The sequence below is a fragment of the Terrapene carolina genome, unplaced genomic scaffold (genome assembly GCF_002925995.2).
Source record: "Terrapene carolina triunguis isolate 2854851 unplaced genomic scaffold, T_m_triunguis-2.0 Scaffold22, whole genome shotgun sequence".
NCBI classification, from domain to species: domain Eukaryota; kingdom Metazoa; phylum Chordata; order Testudines; family Emydidae; genus Terrapene; species Terrapene triunguis.
In genome coordinates this window covers 10,108,226-10,128,111 of record NW_020664373.1, presented here as the reverse complement: position 1 = coordinate 10,128,111, position 19,886 = coordinate 10,108,226, and the positions used below count along the sequence as shown (strand labels likewise).

The following is a 19,886-nucleotide window of genomic DNA, read 5'->3' as shown; positions in this document are numbered from 1 at the left end:
AGTGTTATAAGTAACTGATTTTATTTTTTGTGTGAAGTTCAGAATATTTTTCTTAGTGTATCTAGACAAACCCACCTACAAATAATTTGTTAAAGTAGTAACTATGAAATTTTCACTGCTGCTTGATTTTGTGTTTGTAGAGCCAGAATGAAGACTGGGGAGGTTTGTCTGAGGATATCTTATGATTAAGAGCAGTCTAAGGCTTTAGCCCTTTTGACCCCCCTCTAAATTGGTAACTACCAGATTTACCATTTTGGTGGCATGGATTAAATGGGTGCTATGCAGAGACTGTTGCACGTGTAATGAAGTCCTTGCCTGATGAGTAAAGGATATACACAGAAATTACGGGTGATGGGCTTAATCTTCTGCAACATTTGCATGATGGTATTTGGAGAGTGCTTTGGGTGTTCTGTTTTATTTTCATTTTTATACTAACAGCATCAGTTTGAAGTGTGATTTTTTTTTTTTATGAGCTTTGTTTTGGTGTTGGTAATTAAGTGGGTTAATGGAGTTTAGAGAAGTGGTATACCAAAACTAATTACTAAACAGATGTTTGGCTTTGTTTACTTGTAAGCAACCCACTTAAACATGTGTTCACTGGAAAATGCGCTGTTACCTCTGGTAGGCAAATGACATGGGCCCCTGTATAGAATGTTGCTGCTGCAATTGACTGTACATCTAATACTGGGTGATGCTGCATGAGAGAACAAACTTATTTGCATATATATAGTGCATTGCAACATATTTTTGTGCAGGCCCCTAAGAGAGGAATACATTGTGGCAGTGTTACAAAGAAAAGGTAAGACTGTCTTCAAAAAGCTCACACACGAAAAATGGGTCAGTTTGAAAACCTATTAGTCAAGGTCTTAGTGTTTAAATCAGTTACATTACATAAATGTAGTTAAATATATCAACTTTTATTGTGTACAAATGCCACAGGGAATATTTTATTTCAGGTGTAGTTTGAGATGTATAAAGATTAAGACTTAATTCATTAGACCAGTTGAATGTAAATGTACACAAATTTTGCAAGTAATGAAAGGAAATTTCATCTTTAAGAAAATACATTTTGCAAAGAATGAGTTCAGATGCTCAGCTTGCCTTTTGTGATGAGTCATAATTCTGGTTTATGTATATGATACATAATTATTTTAATAGTTAAATTTTCTTTATATGATGTCTTTTTTTTGCCTTTTAAATAAAATTTTGCTTGCTGTTCATTTGATGACTCCTGTGATGGCATCCAAGAGTGCTGGTAAAGTTTTGACATCAAATGGGCTGGATTGCACTACAATATTTTATCCTACATGAACGCCAGCAATTATGATTTATATGATGCTGAATGCAGTTTAATGGTCAGGGTAGACAAGGACAAAACGTTTTTTCATGTCAGCTGACTACAATGCTGTTAGTTTATTCTGGTCTACAATGACCGCTAAATTGCATTCGAAATCATGTCAGTTAAACACAATTGTTGGCATCTGTGTTTAAACAGTAAAAATCTTGTGGACCTCATAGATTCAATTATTACTTATTTAGATTTAACATTATTAATGACTTTCACTTGAAATTTATTTGGAGGAAGGGAGTCTTTTTACTTTTTTGAAAGTGTGAGTGAGTTCAGTGTTGTAAAGTGTGTGGGAAGAGGGAAGGGTACTTGATAAATTGTGTAGGATGAAGACTTAGGGCACATATAAAAACAAAAACTTGGATTAATTCCATAAAATAATTATGATAGGCTGGTTTAAGGGAAATAGAGAATAAACATTCATAACAATGCATTTGTTTGCTGGGAATATTTTTGAAACTTAGTTGGGTGGAGCTCCATGTGAAAGCCTTACAGCACTTTTTTCATGCAGTTAATTAATTGCCATATGGGATGGAGCCCTTATTAGAATTATTGGCACTTACTATATCTTATTAAAACAACCTCCAGTGTGGCCTTTATATAGTCCTGCACATCATAGGAGGGTAGTTATTTATGATGATATAGAAGTTGCATACTAAATTTATATTTGAAGGACATTCATCTGGGACACAGGTACTCAAATTAGAGGTTGTGCGATCACCCTGCCTTTCCCATATTATATTGCTCAATAATAAATAGGTCTTGACTAGATCCTGGGTACCTGGGATGGATGGGAATTCTTAGAGGTAGTTTGGGGCTACAGTGTGGCAGATGCTGAGTATTACTAACCTAGAAATTTTGCACGTCCTAAAATACTGATGTGTGACGAGAGTCACTTTTTTGTTTGAAATAAAACTATAAGAAGTGAGTCTTGTAATACATTCATTGAGCACAACCAACAACCTTTGTAAGTATTGCTAGGAGAACTTGGTCCGCCAAACATGAGTATCAGGTTTCTTTTTCTTTTTGTACTTTGTTGTACTTTCCCATCTCTCCACTATAACAGAAGTCCTATATAAGGATGTGACCCTTATGGCTTGGCTAGTGTTAATTCTGTGATTGTAAAATTTTGGTGATCCCTGATTTATGTTTTTCTCAAGTGGAGACTTACAAAAATGTTCTGTTCCGATCTATGTTGGGCAGTTAGACTATGGGCTTTTGAGGAACCTATATAATTTGTTGTCCTGTTTGGCTACTTTATGCAATGTTTCTAGGGTCTGATGCATATTCGTACATGTAGTAACTGGGGCACTGCATAATCTGAGTGTCAGTAAGTGGAATGTAATCTATGTTCTTGAGGGGTATGTGTGAGAGAGCATATTCTATAGTATAGATGCAGAATTTCTCCTTTTGTTGTTTTTACTCAGTGTATTACAGTAGTATGCATATGCCCCTATCAGGGCCCCATTGTGCTAGGTCTGTGCAATCACATGTTAAGAGACAGTCTCTGCCATGAAGAACTTAATCAAATTTAAGACGAGGCTACAGTTGTAATGAATAGTCAGAAAACATAAGGGAAATAGTGATAGGAAAAACAACGAGAAGTCCTTGTGTCACCCTTAGAGACTAACAAATTTATTTGGGCATAAGTTTTCGTGGGTTAAAACCCACCTCATCAGATGCATGGAGTGAAAAATACAGTAAGCAGAATATATATTATAGCACATGAAAAGATGGGAGTTGCCTTACCAAGTGGGGGGTCAATGCTAATGAGCCAATTCAGTTAAGGTGGAAGTGGCCTATTCTCAACAGTTGACAAGAAGGGATGAATACCAAGGGAGGGGAAATTACTTTTGTAGTGCTAACGAGGCCAATGCAATCAAGGTGGCCCATTTCCAACAGTTGAGAAGAAGGGGTGAGTATCAGCAGAGGGAAAATTACTTTTTGTAGTGATCCATCCAGGTGATGTGCACTAGATGATTTTGAGTTTATATGTATGCAGTAAATATGCATACAGCTTCCGTTAGATGCATACAGCTCCCGTTAGATGCAGTAGAAGTTGTGCTTGCATATCTGAGGGTAGCATTTGCAAATGTTAGAGTAATGGTCATGACTTAAAAAGAACAGGAGTACTTGTGGCACCTTAGAGACTAACAAATGTATTTAAGCATAAGCTTTCGTGGGCTAAAGCCCACTTCATCGGCTGCATAGACTGGAACATACAGCAAGAAGATATTTATACATACAGAGAACATGAAAGGGTGGAAGTAGCCATACCAACTGTAAGAGGCCAATCAATTGAGATGAGCTATTATCAGCAGGAGAAAAAAAAGTTGTGAAGTGATAATCAAGGTGGCCCATAGAAGGTGTGAGGATACTTAACATGGGGAAATAGATTCAGTTAGTGTAATGACCCAACCATTCCCAGTCTCTGTTCAAACCTAAGTTAATGGTATCTAATTTGCATATTAATTCAAGTTCAGGAGTCTCTCTTTGGAGTCTGTTTTTGAAGCTTTTCTGTTGCAAAATTGCCACCTTCAAGTCTCTCACTGAGTGGTTAGAGAGGTTGAAGTGTTCTCCCACTGGTTTTTGAATGTTATGATTCCTGATGTCAGATTTGTGTCCATTTATTCTTTTGCGTAGAGACTGTCTGGTTTGGCCAATGTACATGGCAGAGGGGCATTGCTGGCACATGATGGCATATATCACGTTGGTAGATGTGCAGGTGGACGAGCCCCTGATGGCGTGGCTGATGTGATTAGGTCCTATGATGGTGTCAGTTTCCACTCTGAGTGTGATTTTTACCCTACGTGCATTGCTTAGTAATATATCTCATAACAATAACAGTGGGGAGTATCTATGATGACGAGGAATAAAATTTTTGGAAAGCTTTAGTGTGATATAGTGGATGTTTACTCCCCTAACTGTAAAGCTTGTGTAAATCCTTTGGAAAACACCATTTATCAATTAACTGGCAGGTGTGAAGTGTAGCATTCTAAAGGGATTATCACCTTTGTTCCAACCAGATCAGGGAAGAGGTGGGAGTGGGTGAGGGGGAAGAAAGACACCCACTGAAGTCTGATTACAGTGAATGAAGGTTCAGCTGGTACTTTTGCTTCCCCAGTTGAGAGTGGAGGAGGAGAGGGGTCACTACTGTTGTCTCTCACGCTTTCCTTGGCTGGTGAAGTGAAGGCTGGGGAGATGACAGTTTTACTTCACTGTGTGCCTGTGTAAAATTTTTATATTCTTGCAAAATAATGCTTTAAGTGCCTAACGGTGGAACCGCAAAGAAAGCGAACAGTAGCAGCTTTGTATAGAGAAATATCTTATGAAATATTTCCTGGTGACTCAACCTCTATTTGTTAAATTGATCTAAGATCTGATGGACTTCTGTATAATGTCTCTTTAAACAAAATCTTACTGTTGTAATAATTGTTTTGTTTCTTATATTTACATGGCTAGGATCTGTAAACCTGTTAATATTTCCTAAATAAATAGTGTGTGTGTGGAATCATTAATTTTGCAATCTTATCTTCAAGTGCGTTTTGCCTTGAAATCTCTTCCAGTTGACAGTTGTTAATGAAGATTTCAATCTTAATCAAAATTTCTTACTGTTCCCCCAAAGGTAGTTTGCTTCTTGGACCAAAAACACTCCTGAAAAATGGACTACAGTTATTACCAATTCTATACTGACTACTGATTTGTTGCTCCAGTTTTGTATTTCTTTAGACTAGGAAAAGTGGTCAAGTTTTAGCCTGAGGTTAGTCAACACATTTCCGCTCACAGTTTAACACAGTTCTCTCTCCTACCTCTAAACCCCTACCAGCAAAACAAAACCCAACCTTAAAAATCATCCTCTACGCTACGCAGAATATTGATCCCAAAAATGGAGCAGTAAGAGACGCAATGAAGTCCACTAGGGATTTCACTGTTGTTATTGATTTTATGTAGAAGGTGTTCAGATACTACAGTGATGGTGTATTCATCATCATTTACTGCATACGTATTTAGAGAGCTCATCTCAACTTTTCCCTGATCTAGACACACTATTGTCTCACTTTAGCTAGTATGGACATCAATCAGCTAAATTGAGGCAAAAGTTGTTAACCTGTATATCTATGCTTGGGAAAAGATTAAGGTTAGGTAGGGGTTAGCTAGATATTTTAGCTAACATGAATCTCATCTGAACCACTTTCCTAATGTATACAAGTCCTTAGTGACAGGCTGGGATTTTCAGAGAAGCCTTACTCGGGAAGGTTCAAAGGAACCTTCCCTTAAGAAAGACTGTGTCATTTGAAGTAGTAGTCATGATGCATTAATTTCCAAATAAGTATTTGAGAAAGAGAAATCTGAAACCAATCTCATGATGTCAGGCAAAGTGTTTCTCTGAGTTTAAATTTTCAAAAATGACTAGTGATTTTCAAGTGGGTGGTTAATGTCACAACCTGGACAGTTGTGCTGCAACTATACGAATACAAGTCTATTGTGAGTAGACCTACCTGCTGGGTTCCATGTGCTTCTAAGCCCACAGGGTCTGGGTAGAGTCTACTAATTGTTTCTAGCTCTGGGTCTCTAGGTTGCACTCCCAGGCTCAGACCTCGTGTCTGAGTCCTTCCTTGGGACATGGGACTCCACAGTGCAGCCACTTAGGTCCTGAAACCAATGTCTCAGACTTTCTGAGCCCCTAGTTGCTTAGACATGCTCTCCAGAGTTCCACCTAGGCAGTAGCTACTCAAGCTTCTGGTTTAACACCTTCAGGGACAATGTGGCATGGAAGCCAGGAACATGGGCTTAGCCAAGGGATTTCTTAACCACAGTTACTCTACTCGTAAAGTATTTGAGAGTTACAGGTCTTTGAGAACAGGCCTGAGATACATCCCTCCCGGGCCTGATCTAGTTCCTTCTGAGAATCTGAAACTTGTCAGTGTTCAAGCTGAGCAGAGTCCTTCCTGCACATCTAGCTTACATGTGGTGATGGTCAAGCCCCCTGCTTCAGAGCAGCACCCCTTTTTAAATGGCTCTTTAAATGTTTCTTCTTTTGCCATGTGGCCAAGCTGAGAAGCTGCAGCTCCATCAGCTGTGCTAGTGCCATTGTGTAGAAAATTCATAGTTCCATATGTCATAGATTTACAGGATCTGTGCCATTCCCTAACCTTTAGATAGTCCCAGGGTAGGATATGTTCAGTGTAATAGACCCCCAAAGGGTCACACTCTGCCACAAGGATAAGCCACATAGTCTCAGTGGCTCCAAAACTGTGCTTCTGGGCTCCAGCATTCCTGTTTCTCTCACTGTGAGCTATGTCCAGCGAGTCCCACTGAAGTAGATTCCTGTTCAGAGACTTTTACTCCCTTCAGGGACCAATGCATTTCAGCAAATATTTGCTTTTCAAAACAGAGTAGGGTTCTTTGAGTGATTGCTTATGTGTATTCCACAATAGGTGTGCGTGCTCCCCACGTGCACCGGTGCCGGAAGTTTTTCCCCTAGCAGTACCCGTAGGGGGGAGCGCCCCCCGCAACCTCTGGAGTGGCGCCTGCCTGGCGTGGTATAAGGGGGGCTGCGCCCCCCCATCCTCAGTTCCTTCTTGCCACCAGTGAAGGTGCGTCGGAACTGCTCTGCTCCAGCTTTGCTGTAGCTCGTCCCCAGAACTGTTCGTTTAGTACCCGTAGTTAGTTAGCGTAGTTGGTTTAGTTAGTCAGTGAGCCCGGGCCGGGGCATGCGCCGAGCCCCGGCATTTAAGTCGTGCGGTTCTTGTCAGCGTTCTATGCCAAGAAGCGACCCGCACACAGACTGTTTGCACAGTTTGGGAGAAACCCATATCAGCGAGAGGTACAAGATTTGAAAATCATTGGACCAAAAGAGGAAGGGACATTTAGGCTCCAAGCCATTCTGATGGAGTCGGCGCTGACCCTGACCCCCGGCACGCCGCTCCGAGCCGGTACCATATGTGACAACCTGGGCAGATCCTGGCACTGCCGCTCCTCCCAGTTGAGAGACCGCAGCGGATCCTATACCAGCCCGGTCTCCATTCATAGCCGTCCTTCGACGGGCCAGACCGGGCAGCCGGTGCCACAGCAGATGCCGTGGCATCCAGCGTCGTGGCCAGCCTAGTGGTACCAGTGGGAGCTCGCTCGGTGGCTGGAGCTTCGGAAGCACTGTTGGCCTCCCTCTCCAGACCCCCGACAAAGGAGTCAGTGGGATGCTCGTCCTCGGTACTGTGCCCAGACTCCGACCAGGTGGTGGATCCTCCGGTGCCGGCCGACACCAAAAGCACCTCTTCGCCCCACCCAGAGGAGGTGATTGCAGCCCCGCCTCCCTCCATCCTGCAGGAGGACTTCAGGGCCCACCAAGAGCTCTTAAAGAGGGTGGCAGCAAGCCTCCACCTCCAGGCAGAGGAGATGGAGGAGCCCTCGGACTCCCTGTTCAATGTGTTGTCCCCATCGGCACCGGGTAGGGTGGCCTTGCCGCTCCATGAAGGGGTGGCTAAAATTTCAAATGCCCTGTGGCAAACACTGGCCTCGTTGGCCCTTATATCAAAAAAGGCAGAACGTAAGTACTTTGTACCCACTAAAGGGCATGAATACCTATATAACCACCCGGCGCCCAACTCCCTGGTGGTAGAGTTGGTCAACCACAGGGAACAACAGGGTCAGCCAGCTCCGACCCCAAAGAACAAAGCCTCTCAGAGGCTGGACTCTTTCGGAAGAAAAATTTATTAGTCTTCGAGCTTCCAGTTACGAGTGGCAAACCATCAGGTCCTCTTGGGTCGGTATGAATTTAATCTGTGGGGCTCCCTGCCTAAATTTGGGGTCTCCCTCCAGGAGCACGATAAGGAGGAGTTCAGGGCGCTGGTGGAGGAAGGGACAATGGCAGCTCGGGCTTCCCTGCAGGCTGCCTCAGATGCTGCGGACACGGCCGCACGCCCAGTGGCCTCCGCGGTGTCCATGAGATGGGCGTCATGGCTCCTGCTCTCCAGGCTCTCCAGCGAGACGCAGTCTTCCATGCAGGATCTCCTGTTTGATGGGAAAGCTCTGTTCGCAGAGGAAACAGATACAAGGCTGCATGGCATGAAGGACTCCCGCACGACCCTCCAGACCCTGGGTCTCTATGTCCTGGCTCTGGCAAAACCTAAGTTCAAGCTGCAGCAGACTCCGACCCTGGCCGCCCTCCTGCAGTATGAGGTCATACACAAGAAGCAACGGGACTATGAGAGACGCCCTCACAGGCAGTCTCGGCCTGCCCCCCAGCCTGGACCCTCGAAGGGCAAGCGGGGGGGAAAAGGCGAGGACGCTCGGGGGCAACCTGCCAGTCCTCATCAGGGATTCAACCACAATAAAGCTTCCCTTCTCCAACCGGTTGTGTGCTTTCCTTCCAGAATGGTCTCGGCTCACTTTGGACCAGTGGGTCCCCAACACCATCTCCTGGGGTTACACCCTCCAGTTTACCTCCTTCCCGCCCAACCACTCCCCACCCCCATCCCTCCTGGGGGACCCCTCGCATGAAGCTCTTTATGAGCAGGAGGTGGGGCGGCTCCTAGGACTAGGAGCGATAGAGGCAGTGCCCAAGGAGTTCATGGGCAAGGGATACTACTCCCGTTATTTCCTTATCCCGAAGGCCAAAGGGGATCTCAGGTCCATACTGGACCTACAGGGTCTGAACTAGCACATGGTGAAGCTCCAGTTCCACATGGTCTCCCTGGCCTCCATCATCCCCTCCCTGGATCCCAGGGATTGGTACGCCCTCGATCTACAGGATGCATACTTCCACATCCACATATTCGAGGGGCACAAGCACTTCCTCCGTTTTGTGGTGGGTCAGAATCATTACCAATTTACGGTCCTTCCATTTGGACTGTCCACTGCCCCCAGAGCGTTTACAAAATGCATGTCGGTGGTAGTGGCCTACCTCAGACGGTGGGGGGTACAGATATTTCCCTATCTGGATGATTGGCTTGTCAAGGGCACCTCCTGGTCGCAGGCGAGGGATCACGTGGCGCTCCTCTTGTCCATGTGCACCACCTTGGGCCTACTGGTAATCAACACCAAGTCCACATTAGTCCCGGTCCAATGCATAGAGTTTATCCGGGGCGCTCCTGGATGCAGTGTCGGCCAGGGCCTCCCTCCCACCAGACAGGTTCGAGATCCTGAAAGGTCTCATCGACTCGGTCACAAGGTTCCCGGTGACAACAGTCAGGGTTTGCCTGCAGTTCTTGGGTCATATGTCGGTGTGCACGTACGTGATCCATCACGCCAGACTCAGGATGAGGCCTCTCCAGCTCTGGTTGGCCTTGAATTTCTACCAGGCCACGGACAGGATGGACAAGGTCCTCACCGTGCTGGATGCTGTGATTACCTCCCTGCGATGGTGGTCCACCCCGAACAACATGCTCCAGGGGGTTCCATTTAGGGACAGGGCCCCGTCGCTGGAGCTGGTATCCGATGTGTTGAACCTGGGTTGGGGGGCCCATGTGGGGAGCTTTCAGACCCAAGGCCTGTGGTCGGCCCAGGACCTGACCCTTCACATAAACGTCAAGGAGCTCAGAGTGGTGCGGTTGACGTGTATGGCCTTCCGCTCGCACCTGGAGGGCAAGGTAGTCAGGGTCCTCACGGACAACACGGCCTCGATGTTCTATATCAACAGGCAAGGCGGGGCCCGCTCCTCTGCCCTTTGCCTCGAAGCCCTCAGTCTGTGGGACTTCTGTATAGCCCACAACAACCACCTGAAGGTCTTCCGCTTACCGGGCACCTGCAATGAGAGGGCAGATCGCTTGAGCAGGGACTTCTCCTCCCAACACGAATGGTCCCTCCACCTGGAAGTGGCCCACCGGCTCTTCCGAAGGTGGGGAACTCCCCAGGCGGACCTATTTGCAACTCGGCAGAACCGGCGATGCCCCCGGTTCTGCTCCGGGGGGGCCTGGGGAAGGGCGCTATCTCCGATGCCTTTCTCCTGTCTTGGTCAGACCGGCTTCTCTACGCCTTCCCCCTGTTCCCTCTAATCAGCAGGGTCCTGGAGAAGATAAAGTCGGACAAGGCCTGAGTTCTCCTGATTGCCCCGGCGTGGCCCAGGCAGTATTAGTACGGGACCCTCACGGGCCTGGCGGTAGCTCCGCCGTGGCCGTTGCCGCTCTGCCCGGACCTGCTCTCACAGGACCAGAGCCGCCTCCTCCATCCCAACCTAGCGGCTCTTCACCTTAGGGCGTGGCTGCTCATTGGTTACGTGGAGAGGAAAGGACGTGCTCAGAGCAAGTTCAGCGCGTCCTCCTTGAAAGTAGACGGCCCTCCACTCGCCATGCTTATTTGCAAAGTGGTTCTAGTTTTCTAGGTGGGTGGCAGACCAGGGTGTCTCCCCTATGACCGCCCCGATCCAGCTTATCCTTGATTACCTCCTCCACCTGAGGGCCCAGGGCCTGGCGCCCTCATCCGTCAAGGTGCACTTGGCGGCCATATCGGTCTTCCATCTGCCGGTGCAAGGACACACGGTGTTTTCCCATGCTATAACTGGCCGGTTCCTTAGGGGTCTAGACCGTCTTTTCCCGTATTCTAGACCCCCCGGTTCCACAGTGGGACCCAAACCTGGTGTTGGCTCATTTCACGGGGCCCCCGTGTGACCCACTGGCCATGTGCTCCTCGTCTCACCTCTCGTGGAAGGTGGCCTTCCTGATTACTATCATGTCAGTCGGGCAAGTCTCCGAGCTCAGGGCCCTGACCTCCGAACCGCTGTACACGGTCTTTCATAAGGACAAGGTCCAGCTCCGCCCACACCCCGCATTCCTCCCGAAGGTGGTCTCCGCCTACCACATGGGTCAGGACATTTTTCTACCGGTCCTCTTCCCCAAGTCTCACCCATCCAGTGAGGAACACCGCCTCCACATGCTTGACATGCGGTGAGCTCTGGCTTTCTACCTTGAGCAGACTAAGCCATTCAGAAAGTCCTCCCAACTGTTTGTCGCCTCGACTGAGCGCGCGAGGGGCCAGCCGATTTCCACTCAGCGGCTTTCCAATTGGATTACTTTGTGCATCCGTTCCTGTTATGAGCTGGTGAGCGTTCCCCCGCCACCCATTGTGAGGGCACACTCGACCTGGGCACAGGCCTCGTTGGCTGCCTTTGTGGCCCCCGTCCCCATCCAGGACATTTGTAGGGCCGCCACATGGTCGTCGGTTCACACGTTCACCTTGCACTATGCGATCGTCTCCCAAACCAGGGATGACGCCGGGTTCGGCAGGGCTGTCCTCTGTCCTGGGAACTTGTGAACTCCTACCCACCTCCAACAGATATAGCTTGGAATCACCTATTGTGGAATACACATGAGCAATCACTCGAACAAGAAAAAACAGTTACCTTTTCTGTAACTGGTGTTCTTCTAGATGTTTAATCCACATCCCACCCTCCTTCCCCTCTGTCAGAGTTGTCTGGCAAGAAGGAACTGAGGGTGGGGGGAGCACGCAGCTTCCCTTTCACCACGCCAGGCAGGCGCCACTCCAGAGGTCGCGGGGGGTGCTCCCCCCTACGGGTACTGCTAGGGGAAAAACTTCCGGCACCGGTGCACGTGGCGAGCATGCACACCTATTGTGGAATAGACATGAGCAACACCTCTCGAAGAACACCAGTTACCGAAAAGGTAACTTTTTTTTTTTTAGTGTAGTCAACTGGAATACAGCATCAGGAAGCCCTTAGGTTAGCATAGAGGAAACAAACGTTAAGGCTTATTCCATATTGGTACTGAGGCAAAAATAAAAATAAATCTAATTTGGAAAGTACAAAAAACAGCAAGGTAGCAACTGGATAAACCATCAAGTGAAGGATTAGGGCATTCTTATTTGTCATGTACCAATCCTGCAAGAAATTGAATTATGAGTCTTTATATTCAGAGGTGACCCCCTGTGGTGGAGAGAAGTTGGCACTGTGCTGGGAAGATCTTAAATTAATTGGTGAGCTCTTCAGAGGAGAGTTGGGGAAATGAGGTCTTGTTGGGTTCAGTAAATCTTCCTTCTCCCTGACCAGAAAGAGCTGTCAAGTGCCTGTGAGATGAGGGATAGCCCAGCCAGGTGGAATAGTGGCAGGTGCTGGACTAGGGGAGGTGAGCCCAAGACCCTTCCAGCTATACCCAGGAGGAGAAAATGCTATACATTATTTATGGCTATTCCACATACCTTTCCCAAATCTAAACTGGGGCAGATAATTTAAATGTACTTACTAAAGAGAGACAGTAAAGTTAAAATTCATATACCATTGTTAAAAAGCAATTTCTTTAGACTTGTTAACAAAATATTCAAATAGGCAGTCTGCTATCTTGCAGTGCTTCCCCAGTCCACTAACTTGCACCACTCAATCAGCACAAGGGAAGCTGGAACTTTCCGTAAGTACCCTGTAGGGAATACCCCTTGCGTGGGGGAATCTCAGTAGGTGTAGAGCTAGCGCCTATGCCTCCTTTCCCAAAGGCCACAGCACCAGGGGCCAGTGCTAGAATATGCTTCAAGATCTCAGCTGCACCACTGTAGCACTTCAGTGTAGACAGTATCTATGCCGATGGGAGAACATGCCTGACTGACATAGGTAAACCAGTGTGATTTTTCTAGTGTAGACCAGGACTGAAACTTTCTCTTCACTATTTGTTAGTTTACATCTGTTTTGGGTTGGGCAATGAGAAAGGTCTTGAAGTTTGAAAACTATCATGCCACACCATTTTTACTAATTTAATCAGCGCAGTTAATATCTGAATCAGAATCCATTATAACAGGGGTAGGCAACCTATGGCACGCATGCCGAAGGCGGCACGCAAGCTGATTTTCAGTGGCACTCACACTGCCTGGATCCTGGCCACCGGTCCGGGGGGCTCTGCATTTTAATTTAATTTTAAATGAAGCATCTTAAACATTTTTAAAACCTTATTTACTTTACATACGACAATAGTTTAGTTATATATTATAGACTTCTAGAAAGAGACCTTCTAAAAACGTTAATGTATTACTGGCACGTGAAACCTTAAATTAGAGTGAATAAATGAAGACTCAGCACACCACTTCTGAAAGGTTGCCGACCCCTGCATTATAAGTTTAAACCAACCCACATACCACTTGGTTGTTGCTCTCCTACCAATGGTATATGTACCATAGTTTTAGAAGTGAAGAATTAGTCAAATTCACTTGTTTATATTTAATTTCTAAATAATTGGTGTGCTGCAATGTTTGGATTGCAAACATTGCGGAGTAAAGTTACTTCCTCAAGAATGATTTCCATGGAAATTGGGAATTATACATTTTTATTTTTTGTCATTTGTTAAAACATTTGACATTAAACCGAATTGGAGATATTTAAAGACCAGTTATATGGAGGGTGTTACAGATAAGATTAGCAAGTGCAGAAGCTTTTCTTGTAAGTATTTCCATCCCTTTTTAAGGATTTTGCTTGTATTGAGATTTCTTTTCTTGGTGACTCCTGGAACGGAAAGTGAAATAATGTCTTTAATTGGCATGCAGTAAAGGGTAGTAACTGATGGGGAGATTTTCAAAAAATGCCTGACGGGCTGAAAAGTAAATGTCCTGACAACTTTCAGTGGGACTTCTGCTCCTAAATCCCTTGAGCACTTGAAATTCTGATCCAAGTGTCCTCAAAACATCATAATGCATTGCATAAAGTGAACATGTGTTGTGAATGCTGTGTGGGTTTTAACAATATACTGCAACTGAAGCAGTTTTTCTAATGTTCTAATGTTTCATATTCATAATGCAGTCCAAGAGCAAACTGTTATGTTAATAATCAAGAGTATTTTCAGTGAAATAGTAAGATTTAATCTGTGAAAAGTTTTTGATCATGACACTGAGTTAGGGAAGTTTTGCAATCATTAAACAAAAGTGCCCTTTTGAGAGGAGGGAATCTCGATAGTATCTGGCCCCTCTTCATGAGACATGCACATATTTTAAAACCACAGAAAAATGAATGGTTGCAGCTGAACCTCTTGAAGTACAAATGAAATTCTAATATTTGTAGAATATTCCTTTAACTTCCTTTAACAATTTGTACTATGCTGTAGATAACTGTAAGGAAAAACATACCAAGCCATCATTTTGGTAAATTTCGTTGAAATTCAGTTCCTTTTTGAGTATCTGCTGATTAAAATATTTGTACCTTCAGAGGCAGGGTTTACACTACAGAATTTTATCAGAAAATTCTTATCTGCACTATCATTGTTTCAAATGCACTGGTATTAGTATGCAGAGCCCTAGTGTGGGCAAGTCTTTGTTGGCTGGAACTGGTACAGATAAACTGTTTGGTAGCACCAGCCATAATCTGATTTAAGGTAGTTTATATGGGTCCTTTCCACATGTAATGCACAGTAGAAGATCAGATAAGTTTATAAAGCTCTCAATATCCAAATACAAACATTTTAGCAGCATATTGTTACATGGATGTTGTATTCATAAAGGAGCTGTTCTAACAGTTTGAAAGGCAGTCATCAATCTATGAATGAAATTTGTGGTGTTATATAAAGGAAAGAAAAAAAGGGCCACCTTTTCTCAAAAAACCCCCAACAACCCCACTTGGAATAATGATGACAGTGCTGTGTCTACATGAAGCTTTTTTGGAAATCTCACTGGGACAGTGCTGCTACTGGTAGCAGTGGTGGAAGAGCTAATGCAGATAGATCTCCAACATGTTGTAACCCATGTCTTCTGGATCCGCTTATATTAGGTCTAAATGATATAGAGGTGTAAATGCCTGTGCCCTGTCTTAATGCTCCCAGCATTATATCACCAGTGGAGGAGCATTAATGGTAATACAATGTTAAAATATTTCCCCCAAAGGGCTAGTGGAGACAAGGCTAGTGTGTAGTTCTATATTAGAGATAGTATTGTAAGAACCTTCTGGCAAGAATATTTATTGTATATCTGTCCACCTGTGTACTATGTGTAAGAATGTATACATTTCTTTTTGTAGCCACGTCATGAATACTTTAATGTCCCAGTGTACTAAATGACTTCATTCATCATGCATGCAGCATTTCAGAGAGGAGATAGACCTGACTTATTCATGGCAGAACCTTATCCTCAGCTTGGTGAAATCAATCATCTTGAACACAATAGACTATACCACAACCATTATCTTTGCTGTTGTACTTTCCTTCACCCCTTCTGTTTGTATATTCTCATGTCTCATCTTGATATAACTTGTTCCTGTCAGCATATGATCTCTTACTGTGTGAAAAGTTCCAAGTCTTATGTTCAACGTTTGTGTGGAAGTCATTCATTTGAATAAGTACATACTGTGTAACATTACTTAATCTTTTAAATATTTCAGCTGTGGTGTTACTTGAAAATACATATAAAATTGTAGTATACATCAGAAGTTTATACAGAGAAACTAGTGATCCCATGGAATAGTATAAGGCTTATCTTTTTAAAGTGTGTATAGAATATATACATACATATGTATAAGCTTTATGTATAGTTGTAAAACTGCATACATCTCTAATGAAAAATGCAAAAGTAAAATGCATTTTTCTCTACCTTTACTTTTAATTTCTTTTGAAAGTATTTGTTGGGGTAGTGGTGATTTACTGTTTTATGTATAGAGGTAGCGGGGAGAAATTGTTATGCCTGATCGTTGGCATTTAAGCTAGATAATGTTTTTGTAATATCACAAAATCTCAGAATTCTAACATTCTGATTTGTGTTTAAAGGTTGAAAACACTTGAGCATTTGTCCTCCTTTTATCGTAGTAATGATTAAAATTGTTACCCAAGTACATTCCTTTGCAACCTAATACTTCAAAGTTGTAACATTTTGCTTTTAATATTCAGTCATTAATAGCATATTAAAATCTTAATGCTCATTAATCAGTATTTGTAGTTTGAAATAAGATGTATTGAATCACAAAAGGAAGACTGCTACTTTAAAGATTTCTATTAAAATAACTATCCTGAGTGTTATGCAGATCCAAGATGAAGACATATACTTCACCCTATATTGTCCACTAAAAGTGAATGTTGTTGCATTTATATAGAGCTGGTTTATCTTTAAGGCAAAGATTACATTCATTTAAATAGAAAGGAACTGGTTAAATAAATCGACCACAAACAGTTTAAAATTTCAAAAGTATTTTTATGTACTACATTTTAAATGTCTATCTGACTTTAAAAAAATTGGGGGACATGAAAGGGGAATTTTTGGATTTAATTTGCAGCATTCTGGGATATGTTATAGAAAACTAGATCATAGGGATGGTTTTCCATTTCCAAGTTTGTTACTCTTTTTTGTAAGACATTAACAGTTTGTGTGAACATGTGCAGTTGGTTAATGCTACTTTAATCTGCATTCTCTCATGACTGTTGGCTTAAAATGCTATGCATTGAGCTGTAATGAGATGCTGTTTCTCTTGTTATCTGTATACAGCTGCTTGCTTTTAAATGACTAGATAATTAATTAGCTTCCTGGCATGTCTGAAATAAAGTATTGCATGCATTTCTGTCTCATGTGAATGGCTTTTTTCTCAACTCTTGGTTCTGGTATTTTAAATGTGTATTTGTTACCTCTGTTAAATTCTGTATTGCAGATGCCTTATAAAACGTTGTAAAAAAAATTCCATAACAGCTAGATAAAAACGGATGCAAATGTTTTCTAAATCTAAAAAACACAAATAGAACTAAATATAGCATAGATCTTGTCCATGTTGTATTTAAGTCTTAAATTGATTCCTAAAGTTCATAACAAAATGTTTAAAAATATCAAGGCATCCTAAATTGGAATGATGAAGGCAGTTGGTAAGAATTCAGGATAAAATGTATCTGTCACAAGACTATCACTTATCACTATTGTACAATAACCATACATCATGATTTACTCGTGAGGTCTAGTTCTAGATTTTTAATAACACAGTATCCAATCAAATGCCATTTAATTTTATTTGAGTCATGAGTGAAGCAATGCGCTTAACTACACAGGATCGGTTGGCTGGAAGAAACTTTATTTTGAGGATAGTAAAAACCTTTACAATTTAAAGATTATCTGGAATTTGAATATACAGTGGTAGAAAAGTTCCTTAGTGTACAAAAATTGAAGTGGCAACATTAATCAATAGTTACCATGTAGTTTATTGTGAAAGAAGTATTTTTTGGTCATTTAGGAAATAATCAATTTCACCTCTGTAGTTGTAGGTTTTCAAATCCATTATAATTAAAAGTTAGAATCACAGAAATGTAGGACTGCAGGGGACCTAGTAGACATCAAGTCCAGCACCCTGCTCTGAGGCAGGACCAAGTAAACCTAGACTATCCCTGACAGATGTTGAAAAATTACATTAAAATAAACAGGATAAATTTGATCATCAAGCTCCCACAAGCTTGCATGAGAATTTAACAGTTCTATTTCTCTTAATCCAACCATAGGAATAAAGTTCGACCCTCATTTATTATAATAAATGCTTAAAATTAGTGCACAGGGAAACAAATACTTAAAGACACTGTCATTGTTTTAATATACTTTTCAATTTGTTTTTGTTCTGTAATATTCTCAGAGCATGAAAATGCTGTTTCTTTTCTCACCAGTTTTGATATTTTGTTTTAGAATCTCATTTCCCCCCCTCTATTATGGAGTAGAAATTTGCATAAGTATTTTTAACATTTTTATAATTGATAGTATGCCAAGGCTGTTTCACACCAGCTTCCATGTCAGTACGGGTCTGGGAATATTTAAATATTGCTTCAGTGAGAAAACATCTGTGGGTGTCACATGGCTGGAAGTGAGATTTTGTGTCCTTGGCTTTATTAGAAAGGGAGAAATTTTAATTTTATTGAAGAGTGAGTGGACTGAAAAAATCCACAGGATTTTGCCTAATCAGATTGTAATAGCGTTGAGTGATTTTAGTCTCCTTTTCATACTTAATTTCCAGCATTATTGATGGAGTTGTGTATACATTGAGTGTAGAATGGACCTCTTGGGTCAGATGTTGGGCTTAAGCTACTCAACAGTGTCCTTGCAAAGTACAAAAATACACCTGTTTCAAGTGAAGTGGAACTGTCTTAATATTTAACTTTGTGCCTTTACTAGTAAATCAGTGTATACACATGCGTTAATCTGAAGATTAAAAACTTGATGATTCTACGTATGACGCATATAGAGATTAAATGACTCATTTCTGAAGTGCTAATGTTACAATACTAAACCACTTGAATCAAATAGGTACTAGACTAGTCCACGGATACTTTTAAAATGATCTAAATATTCTGTAAAACTAAACTTTCTGAGGATTTGCTGTTTAATTGTAATCTTTCTTTTTCTTGCTTCATGACATGCCTTGTTTTAGGATGCTAAAGTAAGTTTTGTTTTTCATTCTCTGGGTTGCTTTAAAATGACTGGTTTTGGTTTCAGAAAGACACAGTATCTCTTTTCATTGACTATGATGATGTTGCTAGTAATTGTGGAAATGGACAGCCCAGTTTTTCTAATTGGCTAGATCTTCTTCCAGTTGCTTAGAAATAACTCTTCAAATTCCTGAAATGAAAATCGGATATAGACTTTAGTACAGTAACTCCTCACTTAACGTCCTCCCGCTTAACGTTGTTTCAAAGTTACGTCGCTGCTCAGTTAGGGAACATGCTCGTTTAAAGTTGTGCAATGCTCCTTTATAACGTCATTTGACTACCTGCTCTGTCCGCTGCTTGTAAGAGCAGCAACTTGTGCAATGCTCCCTTGTAAAGTTCCTCTTCTCCGCCTCCTCCCCCTCCCTCCCAGTGCTTCGCGCACCACCAAACAGCTGTTTGGCAGTGCTTAGGACTTTCTGGGAGGGAGGGGCAGGAGCGGGGAAGCGCTGCATCTGCGCTCCCCGCTCCCTCCCAGAAAGTCCTAAGTGCCACCAAACAGCTGGAGTGGAGCGGGGACAGGAAGAGGTGGGCCTGGAGCATTCCCCAGCAAAGTTGGCGCCTCTTCTTCTCCGGGGAAGCTGCCACTGCTGCTGCAAAGGTGCTTCCTAGTGTCCTTGCCTGCAGCGGGCTGTGCCTGTGTGGGGTAAGCCAGGGGCACTTCCCAACCACAGTACAGTACTGTACAGTATATAATGCCTTTTGTCTGCTCCCCAAAAATTTCCTTGGAACCTAACCCCCCGCATTTACATTAAATCTTATGGGAAAATTGGATTTGTTTAACATTGTTTCACTTAAAGTTGCATTTTTCAGGAACATAACTTAGGGTTACCATAATCCAACAAGCAAAAAAGAGGACGGGAGGAGCCCCGCCCCGTCCTGCCCTAGCCCTGCCCCTCCCACTTCCCCCCCTCAGAACCTCCAACCCTCCCCCCGCTCCTTGTCCCCTGACTGCCCCCTCCTGGGACCCCTGCCCCTAACTGCCCCCCAGGACTCCACCCCCTACCTAAGCCTCCCTGCCTCTTGTCCCCTGACTGCCCCCTCCTGAGACCCTCCCCCCATCCTAACTGGCCCCCTAGGGCTCTACCCCCTACCTGTACCCTGACTGCCCCAACCCTTATCCACACCCCCACCCCCAGACAGACCCCTGGGACTCCCACGCCCCCTGACAGCCCCCCCCAGAACTC

At 43.5% G+C, this 19,886-nt stretch overlaps 1 protein-coding gene across 7 annotated transcripts in view; it reads left to right on the top strand.

Moving 5' to 3' along the window:
• Positions 1–19,886, top strand: part of LOC113405015 (AP-1 complex subunit sigma-2) — a 40,665-nt gene that overhangs the window by 18,847 nt on the left and 1,932 nt on the right. The window contains exons 5-7 of one of the 7 annotated variants that reach the window (XR_003899773.1): positions 141–232; positions 756–799; positions 15,282–15,896. The exons of 1 other annotated variant lie outside the window; for it this stretch is intronic. Coding sequence is in view for 4 of the 6 variants with exons in the window: in XM_026648657.2 (XP_026504442.1) it covers positions 141–185 (45 nt within the window). In the remaining 2 variants the exon portion in view is untranslated. Of the gene's footprint in view, positions 1–140; positions 233–755; positions 800–15,281; positions 15,897–18,644; positions 18,654–19,886 lie in introns of those variants that run through there. 5 more of the 7 variants (XR_003369656.2, XM_026648657.2, XM_026648634.2 and 2 more) reach the window with 5 other exon arrangements.